The sequence below is a fragment of the Mus pahari genome, chromosome 1 (genome assembly GCF_900095145.1).
Source record: "Mus pahari chromosome 1, PAHARI_EIJ_v1.1, whole genome shotgun sequence".
NCBI classification, from domain to species: Eukaryota; Metazoa; Chordata; class Mammalia; order Rodentia; family Muridae; genus Mus; species Mus pahari.
Genome location: NC_034590.1, coordinates 167,006,056 through 167,032,644, shown reverse-complemented (window position 1 = coordinate 167,032,644; position 26,589 = coordinate 167,006,056). Strand labels below are relative to the sequence as shown.

General features: G+C 46.6%; 1 protein-coding gene across 33 annotated transcripts in view; it reads right to left on the bottom strand.

The window, feature by feature from the left end:
• Positions 1-1,198: 1,198 nt before the first annotated feature.
• Tcf7l2 (transcription factor 7 like 2) overlaps positions 1,199-26,589 on the bottom strand; it is a 190,792-nt gene continuing 165,401 nt past the window's right edge. For 2 of the 33 annotated variants that reach the window (XM_021187787.1, XM_021187882.1), the window contains 10 exons: positions 25,392-25,524; positions 23,308-23,410; positions 21,405-21,491; positions 16,533-16,658; positions 15,860-16,019; positions 15,331-15,438; positions 10,871-10,919; positions 8,822-8,894; positions 7,112-7,136; positions 1,201-3,391 (listed from right to left, as the gene is read on the bottom strand). In XM_021187787.1, coding sequence (XP_021043446.1) covers positions 7,130-7,136; positions 8,822-8,894; positions 10,871-10,919; positions 15,331-15,438; positions 15,860-16,019; positions 16,533-16,658; positions 21,405-21,491; positions 23,308-23,410; positions 25,392-25,524 — 846 coding nt within the window. In that variant the 3' untranslated portion in view covers positions 1,201-3,391; positions 7,112-7,129. Of the gene's footprint in view, positions 3,392-7,110; positions 7,140-8,116; positions 8,190-8,821; positions 8,895-10,251; positions 10,303-10,870; positions 10,920-15,330; positions 15,439-15,859; positions 16,020-16,532; positions 16,674-21,404; positions 21,492-23,307; positions 23,411-25,391; positions 25,525-26,589 lie in introns of those variants that run through there. The other 31 variants (XM_021187598.2, XM_021187649.2, XM_021187640.2 and 28 more) reach the window with 25 other exon arrangements.

The window sequence follows — 26,589 nt, the reverse complement described above, 5'->3', positions numbered from 1 at the left end:
CAACTTCTTTCAGTGGTGGTAGGATTAATGAGAAAATGCACGGGGACAACTTGGCACACAGCACCAGTAGCACGGTGCTCTCATTTCTATTCTCAGAGGTCAATCTGGGGCGCGTGCGCAGAATGCAGTAGGAAGGCTGATCAGCGTACACAAAACACAACAAAACAAAATACAGAAAGTACACAGACCCACAGCCAGCCCAAGCAAGGCAGAGCTCTGGAAAGTTCTTGACTCAACACCATCGTAATCTTAAGTGACAGTCACACAAAGGGCTTCTGGGATGGGTAAAGTTTCCACCCTCAGAAGGCACAGCTGTCCTAGACACATGGACAATAAAAATTCCATCCAATGGACATTGAGAAGAGACACCCGACGAACACAGGAAGATGTTCACTGCAACCCTCCTCAGGGATGGGGATAAACCTGAAGTTATTCCAGTACATAACCTGTACCACAGTCTGCAGAACAGCTGTGAGGAGTCCCCTCCCCTCCATGCACAGCTGTGAGTCCCCTCCCCTCCATGCACAGCTGTGAGTCCCCTCCCCTCCATGCACAGCTNGAGTCCCCTCCCCTCCATGCACAGCTGTGAGTCCCCTCCCCTCCATGCACAGCTGTGAGTCCCCTCCCCTCCATGCACAGCTCAGTAAATGGGATGCCAGTTTTCTGAAAAGCTGCTTGCTCAGTGATTGCTAGATAAAGGAGAATCCTACATCCCTGTTTTCTTCCCACAGGGAATGTCTAGAGAACAGTCAGTGCATACTCACATTCACCATCCTTAAATGGTACCCACTCAGTTCCTTAAGTCCACTAAGAGTGAACTTAATCACAGTTTTTAGAGTCAAATTCTGTCTCTCACTGTACAACAGGCTGTATGAGTGAGAGATGGCCAAGCAAGCAGTGTCTGTTCTGTTATTGTGACACAGTGGGGTATAAAGAAGATGCCCTAGGGTCCCTTTGTACACAGGACACTTCACTGCAAATGAGACATAACATAAACCAGGTGCAATCGAATGTTCAAGGACAGTGGAGGGAGTCAGGAAGATCTGCAGCCCATTTCTCACATCCGGTCACCACCCACCACCTCATGCTATCCATACCACCTCAAGCCCTAACCCGGGAGGGAGTGCACTCCTCCAGAGAAGTCCAGTGTCCAGTAAGACGCTCCCACCCCAAACCACAGAAGCAAGCGGCCAGCCTTTCTGCACATACTAAGTTGCTTTTATTAATCCAGAACGGCAGGCATGCTACAGATACTGTACAGCATGGACATTTATTCATTACAAAATGGCTTCCAAACCATTCAAAAATGAACTTGGGATAAGCATTGAACAGAACAGTAACACCACAACTGTTAGGAAACATTCAAAGTATTCACAAAAAAAAAAAAATGTTATAGTTAGCATTTTAATAAACCAGAGAAAACCGGAGACAGTTTTACAATCGCTTCATGTCAACTACGATGGCACTGAAGGAACAGGTCTCAGCTTTATACAGCATTTTACAACATTGGCATGCCTAGTTTTCTTGTTTTTAAAGGTCACTACCTACTTGTATGTAATATGTATACATAAAAGCGGCAGCTGGGTTTTTTTTTTTTTCTTTTTTTCTTTTTCATTTAAGAGTAATCTAATATACAGGATTTTTGGCCCTTAAGGGTTTAGACCTCTTCATTTAAAATGCTTTCTGGACAGTCTGCTACCAAACACATTTTGTTATAGGTGACATTAAAACTACATACAAATCTATCTATGTAACATCACAGCAAAACATGGCGAACAGAAAGTACAGCATCAAAAAGGAGGGAGAAAGCTAAAGTCACTGAGAATTTTGGCACATAAAAGTTTTGCACACGGTCAGTCCATGTTCTAAGAGCACAGGGCAATTGACTAGGAGGTCAAGGGGGAAGCGGGGCAGTTCCCACGGCTGCTCAGACAGCTGCTCAGACCCTCTCGATAATGTTCAAGTCTTGTTTTACATAATGGCTTTTAAAGCAACTTTTGTTAATGATACTGATCCTTAATGCAACTATCAATGTCCATTTGGTGGCATCTGGGTTTTATACAGAAACAAACAAACAAACGAACGAACGAAAGTCAAAAAAAGGAAACAAAAAAATATATACACATTTTATATATAAACTTAAAAACCTTGTACAAATGAGTTGTTATATATAAGATGCTTATGCTAAGGGGGGGGAACTTTACACAGTTTCAAAAAAAAGGAAAACATATTTAAAATTGGACGGACATACAGGTACAACAAGCAACCTCTAAAGCAATAAATACTACTGGTCCAACAGTGTTGACTCCATTCATTGTTGAGTGGTGTCCCCTCCCCCCCAAAAGAACAACACCATGGAACAAGGTATATTAACACATTTTAACCCTTTGTCTCTGTACATTTAAACAATAACAAGTAACATCACCGTAAAAGTTGTTTCACACCGGAGGAAAAAAAGAAAGAAAAAAAGAAAGAAAGAAACGGCACTGCATTCCTTGTGCCCTCGTGGTTTAAATACCAAGGTGTAAAGTGATTGGTTCGCAAGCTCGTATTTAATACAAATAATACAGAACCAACTCCTTCTGGAGGGTGCTTCAAAATTGCTTCTCTCTCTTTTTTTTCTTTTTGTTTTTTAAATCAGTCTTTTAAAACTAAGCTATCCGAACTACATAACAGTTATGTATATATAATATATTTTTTAAACGCTACAAAGACTTTAAACAGCTGTTGATAAAAATTTTGGTAGAATCATGAGGTTTCTCTCATCTACATATTTAAAAGGAGAAATTGAAATAAGAATGGGTCAAATATTGACCAATGAACTCCATAAACATTAACTCATGTAGCCACGGCGGCACAAAATTAAAAGAGTACAAAAGAAAAAGCTTTCCAAGCGGGGAAGGGCGAACCAAGAACCAGAAGGAAACACTTCAATCAAGCAGGGGCATGGAGGACGAGGAGGCGGAGCTATTCTAAAGACTTGGTCACCAGAGACAGAGGCTGGGGTTGCGTTCCAGCCAGCGAGTTGTGGGAATGTAAGGAAGAAGTTGATGGTTGTGCGAGCGATGAGGAAGGGACCATGGACGGCTGCAGAGCGGCAGGTGGCAGGTCCAGAGCCCCGTTGGGACAGAGGGCAGAGGCCTTGCTGTGGGCAGCTTCGGCCAGCAGGAGCGCGGGTGGCGGAGGCATCATGGACAGGTGGGCCAAAGGATCAGGCTTCAGGGACAGCGAGAGCGGCTGCGTCTGCTCAGTCTGTGACTTGGCGTCTTGGGGAGGGGAGCCTAGCAGATGCGGTGAGGGGGGAGGCGAGTCTAGTAAGCTTCCATCTGAAGAGGGTGGGCTGAGGCAGCTGCCTTCACCTTGTATGTAGCGAACGCACTTTTTTTTTCTCCTAGAAACAGGGGGAGAGAGTTATCTGTGAATAAAGGGCAAAGACGCCAAGGGAGAGAGTTATCTAATGCTCGCAGCAAGTTGATGTCACCTAAGGGATATCCCCCTGCAAGTCATGGCCCGAGATCACGGAGCAATTAAAAGCAGTGACTTCAGTGGGCTGTGTGGCTCCCAGGTCCACTCTGATTTGCCTAACCACACCCTCCCTCCTGTCACAGGACATGCCCAGGGCCCCACTGAGCAGACTGATGGAAGTGACCTGCAGAGAGTGGTACACATTCACTGGGAAGTGGGCTTGTCTATATGATGCCTAACATAGTTTATCTCACTTTGGGCTTAGATTATCTTCCTTTTCCCATCACATCTCGCCCGCCCTCCCAATGATCCCACCCCACCGCCTCGGTCCCCAGTGATGCCTCCGTGTATTTAAGAGAAAAACAGAGCTCCTTCCCCAGTGGCCTCTTATCAATATGAAACCCTCAGAATGCTGACTGTTGAGCCCATATAGCTGAAGGCAGCGCTAGCAAGAGGCTTAAAGGTTTTAACACCACCACCACCACCGTGAGGCTGCTGGTGCCCAGAGAAGCTTTGGGCCTTGTCTGTTAAGAACCACACCAAATCGAGAGGTCAGAATAAGGTGAGAGTGGGTGGGGTGGGGGAGAACAAAACCAAACCAAACCAAACTAAAAAAACAAAACAAAACCAACTGAGAAAAGGAAAAAGAAAAAAAAAAAAAAAAGAATAAGAAGAACCATCAGAAAAACAAAACAAAACAAAACAAAAAACAACAAACCAAAACCAAACCAAACCAAACCAAAAAACCAGGTAGAAGAGGGCAAACAAAGGTGGGGGAGGAGGAGAATAAGAAAAACAGAAAATGATTCAAAAGTACAAGAATAACTGGTTGACATGGCCTGCAGGTTGTGGATAAAATTAAGATTCAAAGTTGTTTTAAAAAATATTTTTTTGTTTTGTATTTCCCCCCCCTTAAAGATTCAGGGTTTCCCTTTCCCCACCCCCTTGGTGAGAAGGTTGCAAGGAATGAGTGTGGTATGCAGGGGCAAGGTCTTGTCCTTGTCAGCTTGCTGAGGCCAGGAGTGGAGCACACAGCACAAGCCAGTCACAGAGATGTGACAGGGAGGGCCCTTGGGATCTGAGTCTGAACCAGAACAACCAAATCTGCCCTGCGCCGACACCACAGCCTCATCTCCCCACAAGCCATTTGTGTGGGAAGTAGGAGTGAGAATCTTAGAGCCTTTCTCATTTATCATCACAGGATAAGGGGAGGAAAAGAACTCGAGAGATCAGGCCTGGGACTTCAAGCCTTTCCTCCCCGCTTCCATCCCTGGCTGACAGGAGCCTACTTGGTAGGAAAGGTGATCCTGGGGAACAACCCACTGATGCTATAAAAACAATGTAGATTTGGCAAGGTGCTCATCCAAAGGCTCCTCATATAGCCGTCAGGGCCACGATGGGTCCTGATCCGTCCAGAACCTAGTGTACGAGCACCGGCCAGCTATTTATCACTGAAGAACCTTTGGGATGCCTTCTGCTTGAAGGCAAACCCCATAGGACAGTGTCCTTTGCAAGGACGGGGCTTACTGCATGAGTTCTTCTGGTCTAGGCCTGGAATGTTGGGGGGGGGTATGGACTCTATAGAGTATCAGAGGGTAGGAAAAGAGGGGAGGGTGGAAGAGAGCATGCTCAGTCCTCCTGACCTCCGAGAGCCCGAGGTCTACGGATCTGGATCTGTCTAGGGCGGAAGGAACTCAAGGGGAGCAAGGACGGCCCTTTTCGCCCTGTCCGGCAGCCTTCCTCTCCCTCCTTGGGATAGAATAGCACAGACTAAGGTGTCTGCTCCCATCCAAGGACTGAAACAAACAGACCTCTCCATTTTACACCACCTTGGCCTGCAGGTCGAAACATGCTCACAGACTAGGATCTCCATGCATTTTCAAAATGGGGAGAAGAAAAGAAGGGGAGGGCGTGGAGGGTATGAGCAGAATAGAGAAAGTAAGGGGGCAGGAGGAGCGAGCAGAGAGCGGGGTGAGAGGGGGGCAACCAGAGGGCAGCATAAAGCAGCATTCCAGGCTCTGCCAGGGTGGGGTGAGAAGAAGAAGAAGCAACTTGGTGGGCTCAAAACAGTCTGGTTAAAATGTCCTCAAACGCCAAACAAAAGTAGGCTCTAAGAATCCTGACTGGCTAGGAACATGGCTGAGGCTTTCCTTGTGCCCCCCCACCCCTCCTCTCCAGATCATGAGGCTGTGTGGGGCGCATTCTGAACACAGGATGGGGAGACTATGATGATGGACTGATGCTCCCCCAAATAGGGTGGGCCGAGGCAAAAGGGAGCGGAAACACAAACATCTGGGTGGGTCAGAAAAGGCCTCCATTTCCAAGTACGTGTGTGTGTGTGTGTGTGTGTGTGTGTATGTGTGGTGTGTGTATGGTATTGATTTTTTTTCTGAATGTTCTACTGATGTTAGCATCCAGCTCAGTGTGGCAATGGCAATGTGTAAGGGAAGAACTGGAGGGAAGGGGGATGGGTACCTCCCTGTTCAAGCTCCATACTGTGACACCCCTCATCCCATTTTAGAAGATGGAATCTCGTAAGCACCCATGCCTAGATTCTCCTGTATACATTCTAGGGGTGCTTCCTGGCCCTATTCTGGAAGGTTTTCCTCAAATAGATAACAGAAATAAGCTTGCAAACACATTAAAAAAACAAAAATGTCCAAAAGGGACGAAAAAATGGCAGCTAGAACTTTCTAGGGCCAGAGGATGGCTGCAGACTGTCAGGGGCCTGTTGGACTCCATGTCCTATGTCCAGGGACACCTCAGCCTCTTTGACAACAGATATGCAGTTGGCCCCCAACATGTGTTTAGGAAAAACCAAGCTGCTAAGGTACAGAGAGATACCGTTTTAATCTGACCAAAACAAAATAAAAACCCAATTGAAAAACTGTTATTGTTGCTGGTGGTAAAAGTATTAAGGAATTTCTGGTTGGGAGAAGATAGCCCACCATGGACCTAAGCAAAGATGGGTTGTATTTGAGGATGGAGGTTGGAGAGGGTGGGCTATCCTTGTTAATGTTAGTAATAACTTCTGAAGAAAAGGCTAAGGCTAAGTTTGCAGTAACAACCATTTATGAATAAAAATATGAGGCCTGGCACCTCTACCAGTCTCACTGTGGGGCACAGAATGGGGCAATGGTGTCAAATATAACTCGCTCTGGCAAGGTGCTACAAATGCGTTAACCAACTTATCACCTACAGAGGGTAAGCAGGTATCTTATCTCCCGGGCTCACCCTATTTAATACCTAATATCCTTATACAAGCATCTCATGAAGTCCCTGGGGCTGCTCTGAAGATTTGTCATCTCTGAGTGTTACCTGCTCACAAGAAGTTGTTCTTCCACTGGGTACCTATCTAAGGCCAGATTCCTTACTCCTTACTCCCACAGGGCCATCTGTTTAACTTTCTGTTAGGGATGACTTGCTGGCACTTTCTCCCCTGGGGTCTGTGTGGTCAGCAATCTCTCATACTGGCACCGGAGAAGGGGACTCAGAGACACAGCAGACTTGTGGGCATGCATGTGATGGGATGAACATCTGATCTAACGTCTAGACACGGAGCACGGCAGGGGGGTGGGGAAGAGGGACACGTGACGCAGAAGGTACTACAAACAGGGATGTGTGTTTGGGGTATTGAGATACCTACCATCATAATATTCCAAATTCAAAGACTGCTTGTATCAGAACAAAGAAACAACAAATTTAACCAAAGGTGGTCATTAAAAGAAAAGGAAAGGGGTTGGGTACTTAGAGAGCATCCCTCCACCAAGAAGGAAGTATCTACACCGTCTCTGCCGGTACCCTGAATTGGAAAACCTTCAGGCAGATCATGGGGCTCAATTTGGACTCTTCCGGACTGGTCTGATGCTTGTAGGGACCCACGCTAAGCTTGGACATAGTCTTGAACAAACGCTTGACTGTTTGCTCTGCAGGCCTGGCAATGCCGCAGTATCTAACTGCCGTCCCTGCTCACAGACTGTTAGCTGGTGCATGCCATTCAATGCCACGCTACTTTCTCAGCACTGTAAAACAATGTCAGCTAACGAGCTCCTCCATACAGATAAGTGGGCTTTAAACACAAAACAACCAAAGAGAAAAAACAAAGAGAAAAACAACGTTTTGTTTTTTTTTCCGTTGTTGTTACTTTGTTTTCATTTTTTTAAAGTAGCCTGCCCCAAAGCACTTATCCCAGCATCTTAAAAAAAAAAAAAAAGTGCATGGGAATGCTCACTGCCAAGTTCAAGTTCTGACTCTTTCACACCTGGGGGTGGGGTGGGGGCGGGGTACGGGTAGGGAGGTGACACAGTGGCTCTCTGCTCAGTATGCAGGACAGCCAGTCATTCACTGGGCCCGCCAGTTCCAAGATGCTGGCTTTCAAAGGAAAAGCCTCAGTATCTGTCTTAGTGTGTTAAGGTCATGGTTGTCAGCCCTTGCCACCAGGGACATGTTCTTTGCAAGAACAGGGAGGAAAGGGGGGGGGGGGAGGAAACGGTATGAAATTAGCAAGGAAAATCTGAAGAATGAGAGTTTATTAGTTATTGATGCCGGTGGAGGAAAGTAGATGTGAATGGGGGCAAAATAAATCAACCCGCTAAGGCAGCAGAGGATAGAAGGCTCTGATTGCTCCCAAGGCCTCAGAATGGTCATATACCTGCAGGGTTTGCACCATAAAGTCTGTCGGTCAAGCCCGAACAGTGCCCGACACTTCTTTGGAGTATTTGCATCTGTTAGCATAGGGTAAACACAAAAAAATACAACACAATGGTGGGTCGTGTTCAGTTGGATGTGAGACCTCCTCTAATTGTCTTCTGCATCATCTTGACTCTACTTGACAACTGTCCCTCATCAAGGGTTTGAAAGGAAAGAGCTTCTATGAGCCAAACCAAAAAACATAAAAAAATAAAAAAATAAAAAATCAAATAAAACAATAAAACGCACACGCACACACATACACACAAAGGAAAACAACAACCGGAAACCAAAAACAACAATGAAAAATAAACAAAAGGAGAGAGAGATAAGAGGAGGGGTGGAGGTGACGTCATTGGCTTCTACCTAGGCCAGGATCCTGAGCTATCACAAGGCAGGGGGTTGGCAGGCAACATTCCCTGGTCGAGGGCACGCTGGAGTCTGAGTCTTGGCCCTGAGGAGGCACACACTGTTTTACAGTGGCATTCTGGGTAGCGGCAGCTGGCAGACAAGCACATCCCTTGTGGAGCCCACACACTGGCAGGGTCCCCGCTCCCTGGTATTTTCTACGATCCACACACAAAGCTACAAAGCAACAGGCCAGAGGGGGAAGGAACGGAAGAGAGAGCTGCAAACCAGCACAGCGAATCTGGGAGACTATACACACCTGCAGGGGCCGCACCAGTTATTCTGTTGATCAAGGCCAAAGCGCGCTCGGCATTTCTTAGGAGCGCTCAGGTCTGAATGAGTTCAAGAAAGGAGCAGGCAGAGGAGGAGGAGGAGGAGGAGGAGGAGGAGGAGGAGGAGGAGGAAGAGGAGGAGGAGGAGGAGGAAGAGGCAGGGAGAGAGAGAGAGGAGAGAGAGGGAGGCCAAGAGAAGGGGAAGGGAGGGGGAGAGAGAGATACAAACAAGAAAAAAATAAAAATAAAAAAAGGGAATAAATCAATGACCGGGTTACTAATAGCAAAATATTGACTTTCTTTCTTTCTTTCTTTCTTTCTTTCTTTTTTTAAACTTTCTTTAATTAAAAAAAAAAATTAAAAAAAAAATCACACTTATTCAACTTGTGCAATAGCTGTTGCAAATAAAGCTGCAGTATCCCTTATCAAGGACTGTCAGATCTGGCTCCAGCCGCCCAAAGGACGGCAATGGCCAAGAACTTGCTCTTTCAATTATTTTTTTTCCTCTGTTTGTTTTTTAGTTCTGCTTTTTTTTTTCTCTCTCTCTCTCTTAATTTTCTTTTTATCAAAGAAGAAAATAAAGTGGAGGGAAGGTTAAATTCGTCACATGCTTTTTTCTTCTGAGTACCACAGTTTTGAAAAGAAACAAATGAACAAAGAATAAAAACTATAAATAAACACAGAACGAAATGAAGCAAAAACAGAAAGAAATAAAGAAAGAAAAGGGTTGTGGGTATTGGGATATTGCAGCTTTTGGGATGTCTTTTTTTTTTTTTTTTAATCTACTTTCATTAATATTAGGAGGGAGGAGAGGGTAAACAGGCCATGAGCTATTAGATGTTAGGAGCTCCTAGCAGGCTTGGAAGCAGGCATGGTCAGTAATCTGCTAGCAGATTTGTAGATGATAAAAGCCAAAAAGCGAAAGGAAGAACAAACAAACAAAAGTAAATAAATAAAAAGCAAAGGAAAAAAAATCATACTGCGATGGCATGCTGGCGTGAGGAAACTTAGTGGGGCAACAGAAAATAATGCCATTAGATTAAGGAGGTTTATTACTGAGTTTGTTCCATTTTTGTTTTCTTTATCAGTCTCTTTTAAAGAAATACTGCATATTCAATTTGCACAGTTAGTTCAGCTCTAAACCACTGTTCAATGCTGCATAAACAACTGTTACGGGAACAATAGATAAAATGAGACAGAAGTTAAAGTAAAAATAAATAAATAAATAAATAAAATCAACGAAAGCAACTGGGAAAAAAAATCTACTGAAACATAACGCAACTGTGTAGACGATCGTTTTAAAGGATGTTCAAATGTTGTATGTGTTTAATGTTAATATGACTATAAATGGCAAGAAAAATGAAAAAAAAAAAACAGTTTATCAAACTATTTTAACGACTCAAAAGCACATTAGCACCTGTGATCGGAGGAAGCGAAAGGCAAGGATTTAGGAAACATTCGCTGTGTTCTGAAAAAAAAGAACAAATTACACAAAGCCTTCAAACTTTTTTTGTTTGTTTGTCAAAGCCTGGCCTTAGGGACCTTGATTGCCTATGCAGTATTTCTAGTTTCTTCCTACTGAATGACAAACCTCCTTAATTTAAAATGGGTGCAATTTACCACTGTAAAGGCATGCATCGGAGCATTCAGGAACAGCCCAGTTAAAACCCAACACTCACACACGCCCCTCCTGGCCCCCTAACCCCCTCATCCCTCCTCAGACACACACAGAATAAGCAGGCTGGCTAAAGCCCGGTGGAGGAGTGCCTGACGCTGGCCCTCTAGTTACAGGCTTGGCAGTTACTTAAAAACACATTCCGCTAGGGTTACAACGGGCTTTTCATGCAACAATGGATGCTACTAGCTTTAAAAGGGCAGTCATGAAGCAATTAATTAAAAACACATAAACAAAAAAAGGCTGCCTAAGATGGGTTCCCCACAATGTCCTGGCCTTGGATTTCTCCTGCCTCCCCCAGAGGGAAGCCTGACATAAGAGTGGTCCTCCAACCTTCACCTCCCTGACTCTCCTTGCTCACCATTGGTTTCCCCCGGCTGCTTGTCTCTTTTTCTCTTCTTCTTCTTCCCCTGGATGAACAGAAGAAATGCAAGAGATTAGGCCAAGAAATAGACCAGGAGGGAGAGGTCTGGGTTCATAGGGCAGGGGAGCCAGAAGAGGGGACCAGTCTGCTATCGCTGCCTCTCTCCCAAATCTATCTAATCTAATTCTTGAACACTGCCGAGTTGGGGGGTCAAGGCGGGGGATGGGGGATAGACACACATTTCTTGGGAGGGAAAAAAAGGGGCCCAGCAGGAAGATCAATCTTCAACCTGACTTAGAGGATCTGATTCCATAAAGGGGAAGTGAAGGAGGCAAGAAGGTTGAGGGAGGGAAGGAGAACCACAGCCAGAAGCAGGATGAATCCACTTCCAAGGGAGTAGAGAAACCTGGAGCCTTCAGTGGTCCATAGCTGGCCTACCCCGCAGCCTCTCACTATCAAGGCCGACGTGTCCCTACCAAAATGGTTTCTTTCTGAAATGGAGCGCGATCCTTCTTTTTTAAAAAAAATGGTACAGAGTGGGAGTAGGGGTGTTTACAAAAGAAAACCAATAGGGAAACTCACAACTGCAGGGCTGACACGCATAAGCCAAGGGAAGGGACCCCTCATTCTCTTATGTTGGCTACAGATTCCTCTGATTATACCCCAGCAACCATATCACTGGTCCCTGAGATTACAATCCACAAATGCATGCATTACACCCAACATTCAGGATCTCACACCTTAGCCCCGCCTGCTTTAAACACACACAGGTAGCCTACTGGTAGGCAACGTTGTCTACCACGAAGCCTGCCTCAGTGTAAAGCATCGAGTGGCTTGTGCCACAGACTGCATGCTTTCTTAAGTGTGGAAAGCAGAGTGGCTTGTAGGGGTGCACTTCCACAACACCACGAGGTTGAAGAATGGTAAGTCTAACCATGGCAAACCGGGAGGCGTCTGTATAACCCATATTGTCATGCTGTGAGAATGGCTAGCTCCTAACAAATATTAAAATTATGGACTGTTCTAAGTCTAGCTTTTCACTGTAATGGCCACTCCTAACACTAGCAACGGCCAGCATTTGTCAAGTACGCATAAGGAACCAGGCGTGACCAAACTGGCAACAGCGCTACACAACACACATGTTGTCGTCAGTCCAATGACACAGATAAGGAAACAGGTACAGAGAGGCCAGGGAATACTCTTGAGATGTCACAGCTAAGACAAGGTGGAGGCAGGAGAAAACCCAAGTACTGACCAAGTGGTCTCAAAGCAATTGCTTCAGTCCCGGACCATGTCTTCTACCAAGTACTGTCCTCGGCTCTCCACAGAAGCCATTCTTTGACACCTCAGGGGTGAGGAGACTGCCTTACGTCATTATCACCCTTCAGCCTGACTGTGTCAAATGAATGAGCAAGGATCTGGGGTATACCAGGCCCACTGCAGGGCAGCAGGGCAGCAGGGCAGCAGGGCAGCAGGGCAGCAGGGCAGCAGGGCAGCAGGGCAGCAGGGCAGCAGGGAGCTCTTCAGCCCATATGAGGCAACTGTGGCCTTACAGACCTGTATGCTTGAGACTATCTAAATGTTGCCACCTTGGCTTAAAGGTTTTCCTGGGACAGTGACATCATCACCAAAGAGAGAAGGATCGGGGATGTATGTAGCAACCCTAAGGTTGTGTCAGGCTTGGATGAGTCCAAATATTCAGAGAGGGCTTCTCAGATATCGGAGTGTATTGTCTGTGCCACTGAATGACATGTGCTGTGACCCTATGTGCAGGTATACACTAGATCCTTTTGTGTTTCTTGGCATGCAATGGGAAGGCAACGGAAGGAAAAGCCACACGGCTGCCTCTGAGTGGGTGGGCAGGCGGCTTGACAACAGTTGACTTAGGAACCAGGGAAAAAACTCAAGAGAAACAGTATAGCTGGAGGGTGCTTGTATCACCCCCAAACATACTCCAGGGCTATCTCACAGTCCCCTACAGAATTCTCTGCTGTGCCGTGACACCTGGGATGAGGGCATGTCCATGGTTGAGTGAAGTGCTGTGCAGATACTAACTCCAAATGGACAGGGATGGGGTTTTAATGGGACGAGGACATGAGTATGTAAGAGGAGGCCACTTCCTCTTTAACTGTAACAAGAGAAAGCATAAGAGATAAACAAAAGAAAGAAAACAAGTGGGCACATAGAACCTTTAAGTCAGGAAAGAAGAAGGAATGCTCTACTGTGATGCTGGGTCAACTGGCTGTTACTATGGTACCCAGCTAGCTTCTCCGGGTTCCTGAAGGACAGGTCAAGACTGAGCACCCAGATTGGGTTTCACTCCAATGCACTTCACTAAGGTAGTGACATAAAGGCACACTTGGCTGGAAAGACAGGAAAGTCTGACGCGGGACACATTTCCCAGGAGAACCTCCTGGGCTTCACCGTAACCTCGGCTCTCTGCAGAAGCTCCTTCATCAAATTGATGAAAAAGGAATGTCAACCAGTTCTCACCAGAATCAAACCCAGAGGTGAAATTCTTCCCTGGTGCACAGAAGGAAGGGGCAAACTCATTCCCACACGTGTGTAATGAGATGCCGAGACAGGAGGAGCCTGAGAGCCAAGAGATCAAGTTCCTGCAGTCCTGCATCCGAATCACTCTAACCCGGTCCTCCCATCACCTCAGTGGCTCCCATTAGCCAGCTACCTTCCCATGCAGTGGTCAGGGGAAGTGCCATGGGACCCTTCTGAAACGTCTGGAGAGCACATCACAGAAGGCTCTGGACAGGGTCTAAGCGATTCCCTGCAAGTCAAACATGAATGCTTCTGACACTGCCACCAAAGTCTGCCTGTCTCTTTGGGAGAGTTCGTCCTGAACAATCCCAGGAGGTGCCACCTACCCTGAGCCTAGTGTGAGTGACACATGGTCCACCAACTGTGCACCTTTTATGTGAAGGCCCTATGAAGATTCGGATGCCTGGGATGCCTCGGGATGCAGTAGCCATAGAGAAGCTGCATCCCGCCCTGGGATACCCTTTCGATGACTTGCGGATTGGTCTGTAAAGAGCCAAAGCTAGAGTTGACCTCTTGGAACTATTACAAGTCGGGATGACAGCTATCCCGAGATGATACCGTTGAATATGTACAGGAAGCTGTCTGCTGCTGAAGCTGACCTGGGATTGGGTGTGGGTACACGGATAGTGCATGGGAAGGGTCAACAGCTCATCTCTTCTTCTCAATCCCAAAGGAAAGGTGTTCTAGCAGTGCACACACAGAAACAAGCAGAAAGCTCCCGCATAGCTGACAGCTCATGATGCTGATCTGCTAGTGCCAAGAGCTGCTCTCTCAGGAGCAGAGGTGCTGTCTAGGAAGGGAGACCTGGAGGATCATGGGTAGGGGGCATGGCAATGAAGCACAGTCAAGTCTCCTTGTCTACATGGTCAGTAGCAGGCGAGCCAGCTCCTGCTACAGGTGTGAGGAAAAGAGTGAAGAGAGTTGAAAGAGCTAGCCCTTCTTCAGATGAATGGAGTCCATCCTCCTTCTCCCCTACAGCAGCAACAGGCAAACATTCTCCTGGCCCTGGGACCTTCCGGAGAGGGAAGAGGAAGGAGAGCCCGTGCTGGCTGCAAGACAAGTTGGATGTTAACATCAGAGTAGATGGGAAAAGAAGGTTTCTGAAACCAGCTATGATGCAATAAAGAGACAAAGCAGAGGCGATTCCACTTAGGCAGAAAAAACTCAGACCCGTTGGGCCAAATGCAGGATCAGGATATTTGGTGAGAAGTAACAGAGGACTCCAGAGAAGAACGGAGTTGTAGTATGCCATCAACGCAAGAAGTGAAAACAACAATCATGTTAAGATGATGTCTAAGAAGCAAGACAGAGTCAAGCAATAGAGGTCAGAAGCATGTGACACGCGTGTCATGCGACATGTGTGTCATGTGACACGCGTGTCATGTGACACATCCTTTTCTACCGCTGTGGAGCCCAGAGCCCTTTCAGCTTCCCTAACAAAAGATGACTTCGGCTGGCTACTTCCAGGGATACTCCCATCATGCCTTTCTCAGGATGAAATATGCTCCCAACTCCTAAGACAACCTGGCAGCACTTGCGTATTTGGCTCTCCTCCCCATGGGTGCACACCCTGCTGAAGACCTGTGAGGAGTAAAACACACTCCTGCACTCAGTGTGGTCTTTATGAAGCAGAACCACTCATGGCAGGAGCTCAATCTGGACTCTAAGTCCTTTCAGATGCACTTTGAAGCTCCACTTTTTCTAAAGGGTAGGCAAAGAGGTACAGATGTCCTAAATCAGTCTATGCCAAGCTCCTCAGTTAGGGGTCAGGGACAGATCCCAACAGTGGACAGAGTGAACGGTCTTGAGGCTTAGTTCAAGTAGGCATTAAGCCATCCTCTGGGTCCTCACAGACGCCCAGTATATGCACAAAGACTGAGTTCTCCGGAAAGCGGACCACATACATAGTTATCCCGTGCAGACCAGCCAGGGTACAGCTGCATGTGAAGCTGTCGTTCCTTCCGGGCCAGCTCGTAGTACTTTGCCTGTTCTTCCCTGGACAGGGCGTGCCACTGTGGGGAACACGGGGCAGGGAGAGAAAGACACAGAAACATCACAATCTACGCCATGGCGATAAATGAGACTCGATGCTTTGTGAGAGCACAAGTTCACCCAGACATGGTGGAATGTGCAGATACTGACAGCTCGCTGGGCACTAACAGGGGTACTCATAGAAAGCATATCTGTCCTCTATGCCCCCCCCCCACCATTGCTGTATCTATAACAGGTAGGTCAGGGATGTGGCTATCCCAAATGCCATTCAAAAGCACAATGGTCTTGACAGATGGAAGCCATACAGAGATTCAGAGGGGCAGGGTTGGGCAGAAATGCTCTAGATAATGAATGGAAAGTACCACCTGACACAGCGCTTCTGGTCCATCTCTGTGGTTCTGCTCTATGGGGTGGGGTTGTGGGGGGTGGGGGCGCACCTACCCTGCGCCCGAGAATCTGGTTGATGGCTGCACTCTCTTTCAGTGTGCATTCGGCCACCACCTTTGCTCTCATCTCCTTCATATACAACATGAATGCATTAAGTGGCTTCTTTATGTGGGGCTTCTTCTTCTCTTCTTCCTTTTTGGAGTCCTGATGCTTTCTGGATAGAGGCAAAAGGAGATGGGCCTATACCATCCAATAAACAACCATGGAGTCAACCTCCCCCCAAAGCAGATCCCATGCTCCTTCTTCTTCCTCCTTCCTCCCCGAGCCTGGTATCAGTTTCAAGTAAAAAGTTCTTCTTCACTTTCAGTCTCCTCCACCCTCGGCCCCCAAGATCATGCACCAACAGTTGGAAGAGGAGGCACGGTTGCTGAGATTTTCTGAAATAGTCACTTTCCCAGTTCAGGGTGATGGACCCAGCTTCTCAGGGTTTTGTCTCACTCGCTGAACCAAGCCCCCAATGTTTCATTCAAGGGTTAGCAGAGAGTGACTGCCACCCCCAGTCCACTCAAGTGCACGCCACGGAGATCTCTGAAGCAGCAGCGAGACAATTGGAGAGCTCTGCTAGAGAGCATTTCCTCCACATGGACCAGATGCTCACTAGGAGCAAAACAGGAGAGGCTGGCCAGCAAGCCGACAGATCATGATGAAACAACGCGGTAACACTTACGAGCTGTGCAGTGAGCCGACGTCACTCTGGGAGGATTCCTGCTTGACTGTTGGTGTGACGATGGCCGGGTGAGGGATGCCGGTCGTGTGCAGAGTGTGATGGGGAGGGACCATATGGGGAGGGAACCTAGAGGACAGAAAGCTGTGTAAATCGTCAGAATCAAAATGAATGAATGAGGAGGGATGTGTACACACTATTTCAAAAAAAAAAAAAAAAGCGCAGTAACATTCACATGAAAGCAACCCAAGGCATATGAAACCTGTCAGCATTAATTAGTGATAAATTAAACATAATGATTCTCATAATGTCATTAAAGCCAGTCTTCCCCTTCGTTATTGCTACTGACATGAGACATTACTATTTTTAACATCTTTAGCAAAAGACAAATTCAACTGATGTACTTGGGTAGAAAAGTAGGCTTGGACTACCAGCCAGAAATCACACATCCATTTGGATTTTGAGGCATAACCTTCAGCACCTAAGAAGGTGATTTCCTGAGCCCTGATCACTGCTAGAAGAACAGGTGATATCTTTTGTTGTATATTGACAGCTAAATAAAATATTAATGGGGTTGAAATGTACATACATGTCTTGACGGTGTTCTGAATGCCTCATTAGGCCTCATTCTGGTGATACAGAGAAATCCAATTTTTTTTTTTTTTTTCGTTACTGTGCCCACCATTTGAGAGTGATATGAGAGAGTGAATGAAACAGAGAGGGAACTATTCTTCTAGAGAAACAACTCTCATCTTAAGTCATGGGTGTTTGAATATGTGTGTGTACACACACACATACACACACACACACACACACACACACACACACACACACACACTCTTTCTCTCTCTCTCTCTCTCTCTGAAGCACTGAATTCTGATTTACATGCCCTTTCTCCAGTAAGTATTATTCTTACTGTTGCCTAATAGGTTATTTGTGCCTCATTCAAAAGCCTTATAAATGATAAAAATTGTATTTGTAGGAAAAACAGTCAGGAGTTAGCAGCTCCTCTAACAGCACTTACTTCTGGGAAAGTTCCCCAGAACACACTTCAGTCCCTTGAATTGGCATTTCCCAACACACAGTTTTGCCAGGACACAAAAGCTGGTCTTAAACCCACTGTTGCCAGGGCAGACTCTCAGCTAGCTACAGGACAGACAGCTGTCACATCTTATGACATGTTTGGTTTGTGTGGTAGAAAGAGACCTCCTCAACTGAAGAAGCACACAGTGTATACAAAAATAGGGCAAAGGGGGAGAAGGACAGATTGCTCAGGTGTGGCAAATCCAGGCTGGATTGAAGCAATGGCTGCCCTTCTAATACGACTAAAACCAGAAGAGGACAACTATCACCCAGGGACCAGCGTGGACCAGCATCCTGCTCTGGAGAAATGAGTTCTGGGAGGTCTAGGAGAGGGGTTTCAGTGAAACTTCATCACAGTGAGTATTTCAAAGGGCTCTTGTATTTATTTACAAAGTTCCTCTGTAAGTGGATCAGAGAGACAAATAATATAAAAATGTTCGTTTGAAAAGGTATTTCAAAAAACTTGAAGAATGAATAGGCTCAGTATATCTTAACAGAGACAAATATATCCACAGAGAACACGGATCTTTGCAGGGTCCCCAGAGTCACTGTAGACACCTGCCTCAGAAATCCCACCCTCTGGCCACTTTTGCAGGCTTAAGGCAGAACTGGAGTTTGGAAACAATGACATGATTCAATAGGAATCAGAGAGATTGGGGGTGCAGGAGGGAGGGGGGCAGGGAGAGCAAACCAACATCCCACCCCCTAAAAACTGAAAAAAGGAGACATAAATCCTTGAGCTCTGATGTCACATCCGTTCCTCCCATCGCTCCCAGCCCAGAGAGCAAAGGCCAGTTAAGAACACAAGCTACCGGAAGATTGAATGAAGGGCGGGTAGAAAGAAGCTTTTTACTATGAAAGTCTCAAATACATATATGTCCTTTTCCTGCAGTGTAAGAATATGTGAACAAACACATGAAGGAGAGAAAGACAGAAACCCCATGTGGGCACGTGTGATCTCTGTGTGCAGACAAACACGAGACAGGCACCAAGGCTGGAGCTCATTTTGGGGTGGAGGCAGAGCTGGGTACCACCGTAAAGAATGCGCGCTCTCGAGTCCCCTGACCTCCACACGTTGGTGCGCGTGGAAAAGGTACAACAGTTATACATCTTCACACAGGATACATGCACCTTCACCTATGAACCCCCTTTCTACAGACAACTGCCTCATGAAACACCCTCAAAAAAATTCTAAGCAGCTCATTATACACCCCTGTCTGTTTTCATGGCTGGAAGCCAGAATATAATGATGAACCTTAACTTGTTAAGGACAACTAATTTTTGTTTCTGGCTGTCTCAGGGGCCTCTCTCACGCTCACTCTCACTTTGCCTCACTGTTGACACATTTCTGTGAGCGGCACGTCATCTGCCGGCCTTGATTTTATGCACAGGCCGTGGGATGCATTTTCCCGTGCAGCCGTCCTGCTTTGAGTCGCGTGCGGATCGTCATTATTCTCTCGCCACCCCCTCTCGCACTTGTAACATTTCATCTCTTCCTGCCTTATTTTTTGTGAGCCACGGTGCACCTACATTATGGTTTATACATGATCTCGCTCCCTTTGAAGCCGGCAGATTTCAGGGCCTGCTCTCGTCAGGAGAAGAGCCTTGCCCAATTTAGCAGGCTGAGGGCCCGGAGCTCCAACATCTCAATCTAAAGGGGGTCACAGGGTGGCACAAGTGAGTGTCAGCAAGAGCTGTTTAATTGCCAATCTAGGCTTCTCCATGGTGTTTAAAGTATAATGACCCATCACTTAATTCTGAGAAGTCCTGGCCCTGCTGCTGAATAGAATAAATATCAAAGGGTGTTCTGGAACAGGGCAAGCTGCCTACATTCGCTATAACTGCCATACGTATAATAGACCTATACTTCTGTCGCCCCATTACCACAATAATGTATTTAATTTGCTGTATACGCTTTCTAACTAGCTACCTTTCATTTGGCCTACCTGGGGAATCGGCCACCCCCCCCCTGCCCTGTACTGCCAGCCCCCAACCTTTCTTCCCACCACCCCCTTCTTTCCCTCCACCCTCTGCGACCTATAAATCATCAGCTAGACTCCTAATGATAATTCAATCAATAAGCTTAACCCCCAGTCCCCATCCTACGATTACTTCATCGCTTTCAACCTCTGGATACGCAGAACAAACAAGCAGGAAAAGAATCAGGAGCGGCATGTGAATGCCGGGATGGAGCTGGGATCATAAGCAGGCCCCCCTCTCTCCTCCCAGGAGGTTCCCCGTTTGCTCTCAAGCTTTACAGGGACTGTGACGACATTATCTAATGAGTGGGTAACCTTTCTGCTTTCTCCAATGGAGAGACTGCAGAAAATCATTTTCCTACCTAACTCATACAGGCGCGGATTCTGAAATTAGGATGATCCATCACACGTGGGGAATGGGTCTTTCAGGCTGCATGATATTCATGCATGCACTATAAACTCTAGCCATACTGTGGCATACTTCTGTTAGTGGGTGCAAGTCCCACGACCAAAGTTGCTTTCCTGCAAGCAGGAAAGGAAACATGCCAGGCACTCTCTGCGGCCCCTTCTCCCATTTTTTTGGCTCCCCATGTTGGCCACAGACCACAGAGACAGAGGCTGGCCGGCTGGGGGACAGCATCCGTGCCGTGCAGTGCGTGCTAATTGAATCAGGGGGCATCATCCAAATGGATTGGTTGCTTCAGCCCATCAGGAAAGTCTAAACCTCCACCGATTTAATTAACTCAACGGAAAATCGGATGAACAGAAACTAAAACTATCATTAGGGGCAATTAGTGACTACTTAAACATACCACTGCCAACCAGTTTGTAAATAAACTGGCAGTCACTGAAAAATATTAGCCAGAATTAATTAGAGAGAGGAAAATGAGTCCTGGGATACATACATACACTGTATATATGCTTATATGCTTAAGTATGAGTCTGTAGGAATGGATGCAGACATAGTTTCTTTACAACTTTCAAAGATTTAGCAGCATTGTACAGGTCAGTGGCAGATACAATGTGTCACCAAAAACATTTTACCGTAGGGGGAGGAGGGTGACCTTCTTAAAGTGACTTGACATGTAAGTGGGGGAAGGGGGAGGGAAAAAAAGGTAAAAATAATGTAGAATGCAAAATGCAGAGTAGCTCCCATCAGGTTTCTACTGGACATTGCTGCTCTGAGGGGCTAGAATATAGCTTATTATATCAGACTGTGAACCAGCATCTGAAATGGTCAGAGAACACCCACCAGAGTTTCTACAAATTCTCTGAATAATCATCATAAGTTTTCTTCATTTCCTCCCTCCTTACCCAGCAGAGGACAACAGAGGAACAATGATTTCAAAAGTGACGCCATTCCAGCTGCTTCCCCTGACTTGGCTGCTGTCATCTTCAGAGAGTTATTTTCAAGTGTGTGAGTTATCTGTGCTTGCAGGTATGTGCACCACATGCTAGCAGAGGCCAGAAGAGGGCACTGGATCCCCTGGAGCCGGAGTTACAAATGGTTGTGAGTTGCCACGTGCATGCTGGGAACCGAACCCAAGTTTTCTTCATGAGCATCAAGTGCTCTTAACTGCCGAACCTCTCTGAGCCCCACCCTGCCTTCTTAACGTGTGACAGTATGTTGCTCCATGGATAGACTCCCAAAATTTTAGATCAGCGTCACTTACGTTGAAAGGTCAAGGTAACTTCCTGTGTTTTTTCAGGAGTAAAGTCTAATGAAGAGTGGTTTATATTATTATATCCGCACATGTCCATGGGCCCTGGGTGGCCTGACAAAAGGGCTTCACAAGAAGTCACAGCAACTCACCTAGACATAGATGCGTTAACTGTCAGCGCTGTGGGGTAGGGGTGTCTGAATCCTCCTGTCGTGATTGGGTACACAGGCTGACCTTGCCTACAAAAAAGGGGTAAAAAGAAGTGAGAGACTAGAAATGAGGGCCGGGGGTGGGCACAAGAAAGGGAAAAAGAAGGGGGACGTTCTCTTCGTACAGTAAGCTTTATTCTCATTTGATCAGAACAAAAATCTTGGGGATTGTACAGGCAGGATCAAAGGGAAGAAACACAGAACAATTTGAATGCCATAAATCTGATAGGAATGGCTAATTAAATTTTATAACCTCTGCTTATGTCAATAGAGACCCTCTCCCCAAGCCGAGACTAGGTGTTTTGTTGTAATAATTAAAGGCGACGGCTCGCTTGCTTTAATGGAGCCATCACACTAATTGAGGGCTCCACATCCAAAGGAAAACAATAATGAATGTAAATTTATACCAAAATAAAGGACAGCGAATCAAAGGACTTCACTTGCGCTTTGGGCCTCTTTCGGTATTTAGATCTCAGTGAGAAAACATTAAATTAACAGAGCTTAATTTGTAGCCTTTTGTCAAATTAACAAGTGTTGACAAGAGTTTCTGGGGGGGAGAGTCCCTAAGAAGAATTGTGGGTAACCAATAGACAATCACACCTCATTACAATAATTAAAAAATACAGCAGCATGCAGAATAGCATCCTCCTGAAAGACACACAACTTTCCCTGACAGAGGCTTGTCTGAGGTGGCTTTTCCTTTTCATCTCGCCTTCCGTATCCCCTCATCAGCAGAAAGGGATGACTGAAGTATAGAGGCTCAGTTCCTTCCGGGTGGAGAATCACTAGGTCCAACCCTCCCATCTACCTCACCAAACAAAAATAAGACAAAGAAACGGAAACCACAGGAGACTTAGTGTAGCTATGGCGTAGTGCGACCTGTTGTTTTTAGACCAACAAGAAAGCACACAGCAAAGGATCGCTGATCCACCGGAGAAAAAGGTTAGGGTGGGGTCCTAGTCCTAAATTTCACCATCTTTAAGACTACAAAAATCTGCCTTCACTAAGACCCAAATTTAACAACTTCTTTCAGCCCTCCACATTGCCCTCTGTTTTCTAATGTTAGAGGTCACTGGTAAAATAGAGAGATAGATGTGTAAAAACATAAGAGTGTCAAACATTACGTGCATGCTCGCAGCACATGCTGTGCAGTACAAGATAAACTTCACATGAAAGGCCTTTCTGCTCTGAATTCTAAACACATCATGCCAGGGCCCAGGGTCAACGTTCAGGCAGCCCGGCCCCCAATGCTCCATGGAGGGTCCCCCTTATCCCTCTGTGCCCCATAGCTGGGCAAAGCATCAGCCATGCAGAGACTCTCAGAGATGCTTGGAAGACGGCATGAGCTTCCTTCCTTCCTTCCTTCCTTCCTTCCTTCCTTCCTTCCTTCCTTCCTTCCTTCCTTCCTTCCTTCCTTCCTTCCACTGTTGCTATCAGCCTTTGGGGTGAAGGTTGAGGTCGTAGCTGCGATTCTCTTCAGTCCTACCCAATACCATGAGTCCAGTTTGGGTTGCCACTGCCACAATAGGCTTCTGTGGTTCCCAGAGTCACTTTTGGTCATCTTGGGGGACAGTGGGTTCACAATGGCAATCACCACTGACCCTTTTCAATGTCATTCACTGAAATGGTGTAATCCCTCTGCAAACCCACAGGATACTTCAAGAGCATTGTCCCTGTGTTGTCCCACCAACTGTCCCTCTGTAAACATGCACTCAGCCATGTGTGTGTATGTACACACTCACACATGCATGTGCACTCACACACATGAATACACACATGCACACGCAAACTAATAAGCATGCTCATGCAAGAAACAAAAAGGGAATTAAAAACTGGAACTGCTTACTGTGGTACTAACCATCCTAGCGGATGGGGGATTTGTCCTACGGTGCCGGGCGACAGCGGGTAATATGGAGAGATATCTGGAGGGTGCGGAGGCCTTGGGATTCCTGCAAGAAGAAGCAGCGATTTTTTGGTACGGAGGAAGAAGGACTATGGAGGGAGGGGCAGCAAGGAGCGAATAAGGAAAGGGCCTGTCTCTTTTCATATCCCAGCTGGAGGCCATTCCTGGCTTTTGGGGAGGAGGGGTGTGGGGGTAGGACTGTCCCAGCCTTCTTATTTTCCTACAGATCCGTTTGAACAGTGAGTTAGCTCATTCTAGATGGGCTGGTGTGATTGACTGATTGAGACCAAGGAGTCGCCATCTTGGGTATTTTTGCCTCATATGACTAAAGTGATTACTTAAAGTGATTACTTCAAGTAATAAAAAAAAAATTAAAATTACTGGCATACTTCAGGTGAGCAACTGATAATTATTAACTCCTTTTGCTTTGGAACTGGGTCAGTTACCCTTTATTTCTGGTGGCTTGCCTATGTAAGAGCTATACTTCTGATTTGTAAGGCTTAAATAATTAAATAATTAAATTTAATGTTTTGAGACAGGAGTCTAACTATACAGCCCACATCGACTTTGAACTCACAGCCCTCCTGCCTTCTTAGCCTCCTAAGTGCTGTGATTACAGGCAGCCTTGTAACTCACTATGAGTCACAGAGGTGTGACCTGATTTCTTTACAAAGACCCAACTCCTCAAGCAGGCCAATTCTCCCATGAAGAGAATCTGCAAAAACCAAGTGTCAGGTGGTGTCTTTGCCCCAGGAGTCAGAACTGAACTGATAGAAGCTGGGGGGCTTGGTGGGTTCAGCTCTGGACCACGATTCCCTGGAGGGCAGAGGCATATGTGGGCACTAGCCTCACTTGCTGACTGGGGATTCCACGGGCCAGAGGGGCTACTCCCGGAGGCCCGTGGAAGAATATGCTGAAAGTACACACCACGGCTCACTTCCTATCCGCACAGGACACACATCTGGTCATTCATCCTCAGGAAGAGGAGTCCGGAGAGCAATTTAGCTCGAGAGCAATGGCTCTGCCCAGCTGCCCAGTCCAAGGGGGAGGCCAAATGGACACGGTGCGTCAGAACTCACCCAAGATCGAAGGGGCAGGACGGGGATGAAAACTATCTCATTTTTCAAGAAATTCATTCAGGAAGCTTTTAATCTGTAAATTAAGTCTCCCCGGGTGACATTTTGACGCACTTTGCTTTCTCTCTATTTCAGAAAGCAAAGAGATTAGCTGGGCTTGGACCCTACACTGAGCCATTTGCACACTTGAAAGAATGTTCGCAGAGGAAAATAAACACTCCTCAGACGTTAATCATATGGTTTACGATAACCATTTAAAAGCTATTCCCTGGCCTACCATTATTCAAATGAGATGCTGCCTGCTGCAAGTGGAGCCTTGTACTTGGCGGAGCCTCCGGCAGGCTTGGCCACCTCGTCCAGTCAGTCAAACTGCCAGGAGGCATCCAGCATCCACACAGAGGGCTCAGAGAGGCTGCCTGCCGTACTAGATCCTTACGTAGAGGGCACTATAATGTAGACTTCCTGACAGGCGCAGAGACTGAATGCAGTGCATAGCCTCTGCTTATGACACAGCTGGATAAAATGAGGAAACCTTCCTTGGCTTCGGTTTGTACATCTGTAAAATGGGCTCACAATAAACATCCGATATATTGGAATGGGAGAAGAAAATGCACAGTGGTCTGGTGATCTGCAAGGAATAGAGACTCCGGGTGATGTGGTCCCTAAAGAGTACACTTCTTAACAAGTCACTCTCAAGTGGCCGGACTCCTTCAAAATCATGATGTAATCTCATTGCTACCTAGTTAGCTTAGGAAAGTACCAAGGCCAGCTTTCCCAAGCAGCCGACTCCAAAGGTGCGGACATAAATCTTATCCCTGTAGATGGAACTTCCCAATCAGCCCCCAGGTGTGAATTTGAACACCCCCCACCCCCCGAGCCCCACCGATCCCATTTCACCCATCGCACCTGGCCCAGGCTCCTGACTGAGGCCTTCAGAGTTCCCCAACTTACCTGTTTTGGGGTCTACGTCAGCTGGTAAGTGTGGAGGTGGATTTCCCGGGGTGAAGTGTTCATTGCTGTACGTGATGAGAGGCGTGAGTGGGTGGACATGGTGGGGGTGTTGCACCACCGGTACTTTGTTCGACTGTGAGGGAGGGAGAACAAAGGGAGACGCGGTGAGCTGGGTCTCCGTAGCCCAGAGCTTCAGAGCCAGGGCCTGTGTCCCCTGTAACACCCTCCCAGCTTGATGCCATAAGATGCCCTCAACGCTGCAAACTCCCCACCTCGCTAATCCATTTTAAAGTAAGAGGCGGTTGGCTCTCCACGCTGGCCTACTTCAGATCCACCTCTGAGTTCCTCTACATCTGCATTAGAACCCAAGACCTCACTTTCCCATCAGCGGGTGAGTGGAAAGTTGAGGCTTTCATCCCTTAGGCCCTCCTAGAGAGGGCTTCGAAAACAGTATGACCAGAATCCCACTCTAGCCTCCCTAGCCACCCTCTGGTTCCACAGGCTCAGAGACACAGCAAGCAAGTGTCCACTCACTCAACCTGGATGAGAAGCCCCACCCCACCTTTGAGTGGGAGACTGAACTTAACCAGAAAGCTCTGGCCCAGCCAGCACCTCCATATTCATCAGGCGGCCGTCAGGGAGAACTCATAAATTAACTGGACAATGATGAATTGAGCTAATAAGCAGGGAACATTCAAGAAATGGGCAGTTCTGGCTGGTGAAGTACATGGGTTTGTTGTATTGGGCAGGGCAGACGGTGAGGTGAAGCAGAAAACAAAGAAAATAAAAACATCTCAAATATTCCTCAGTGCCTTCCACAAACCCCGTCTCTCTCTCCCTTCCCCTGTGTGCTCTGTCCCTACCCCAACCCCCCATGCTGGGCTATAACTCAGCCCAGTAAGATCACAAAGGAAAAAAAAAATTAAGCTGAAACAAGCGAACTACTGGGCCATTTACTGAGAGTAATCCAATTGCAAAAAACCCTATTCCCAATAGGGGATTTTCACTAAAATCCTACAACAGGGACATTTAACCAGATTAGGTAGCAGAGAAGATAAAGAGGCTGGTATTAGATGATGAATGGATTAGAGTCAAGTTTCATTTCAGAACGTGTCTTCATTTCCTTTTATTACGTCTAGGAAGGGCACACGTTGTATTAACATCAAGGAGAAGGAATTGCATAGAAAGAAAAGAAGAA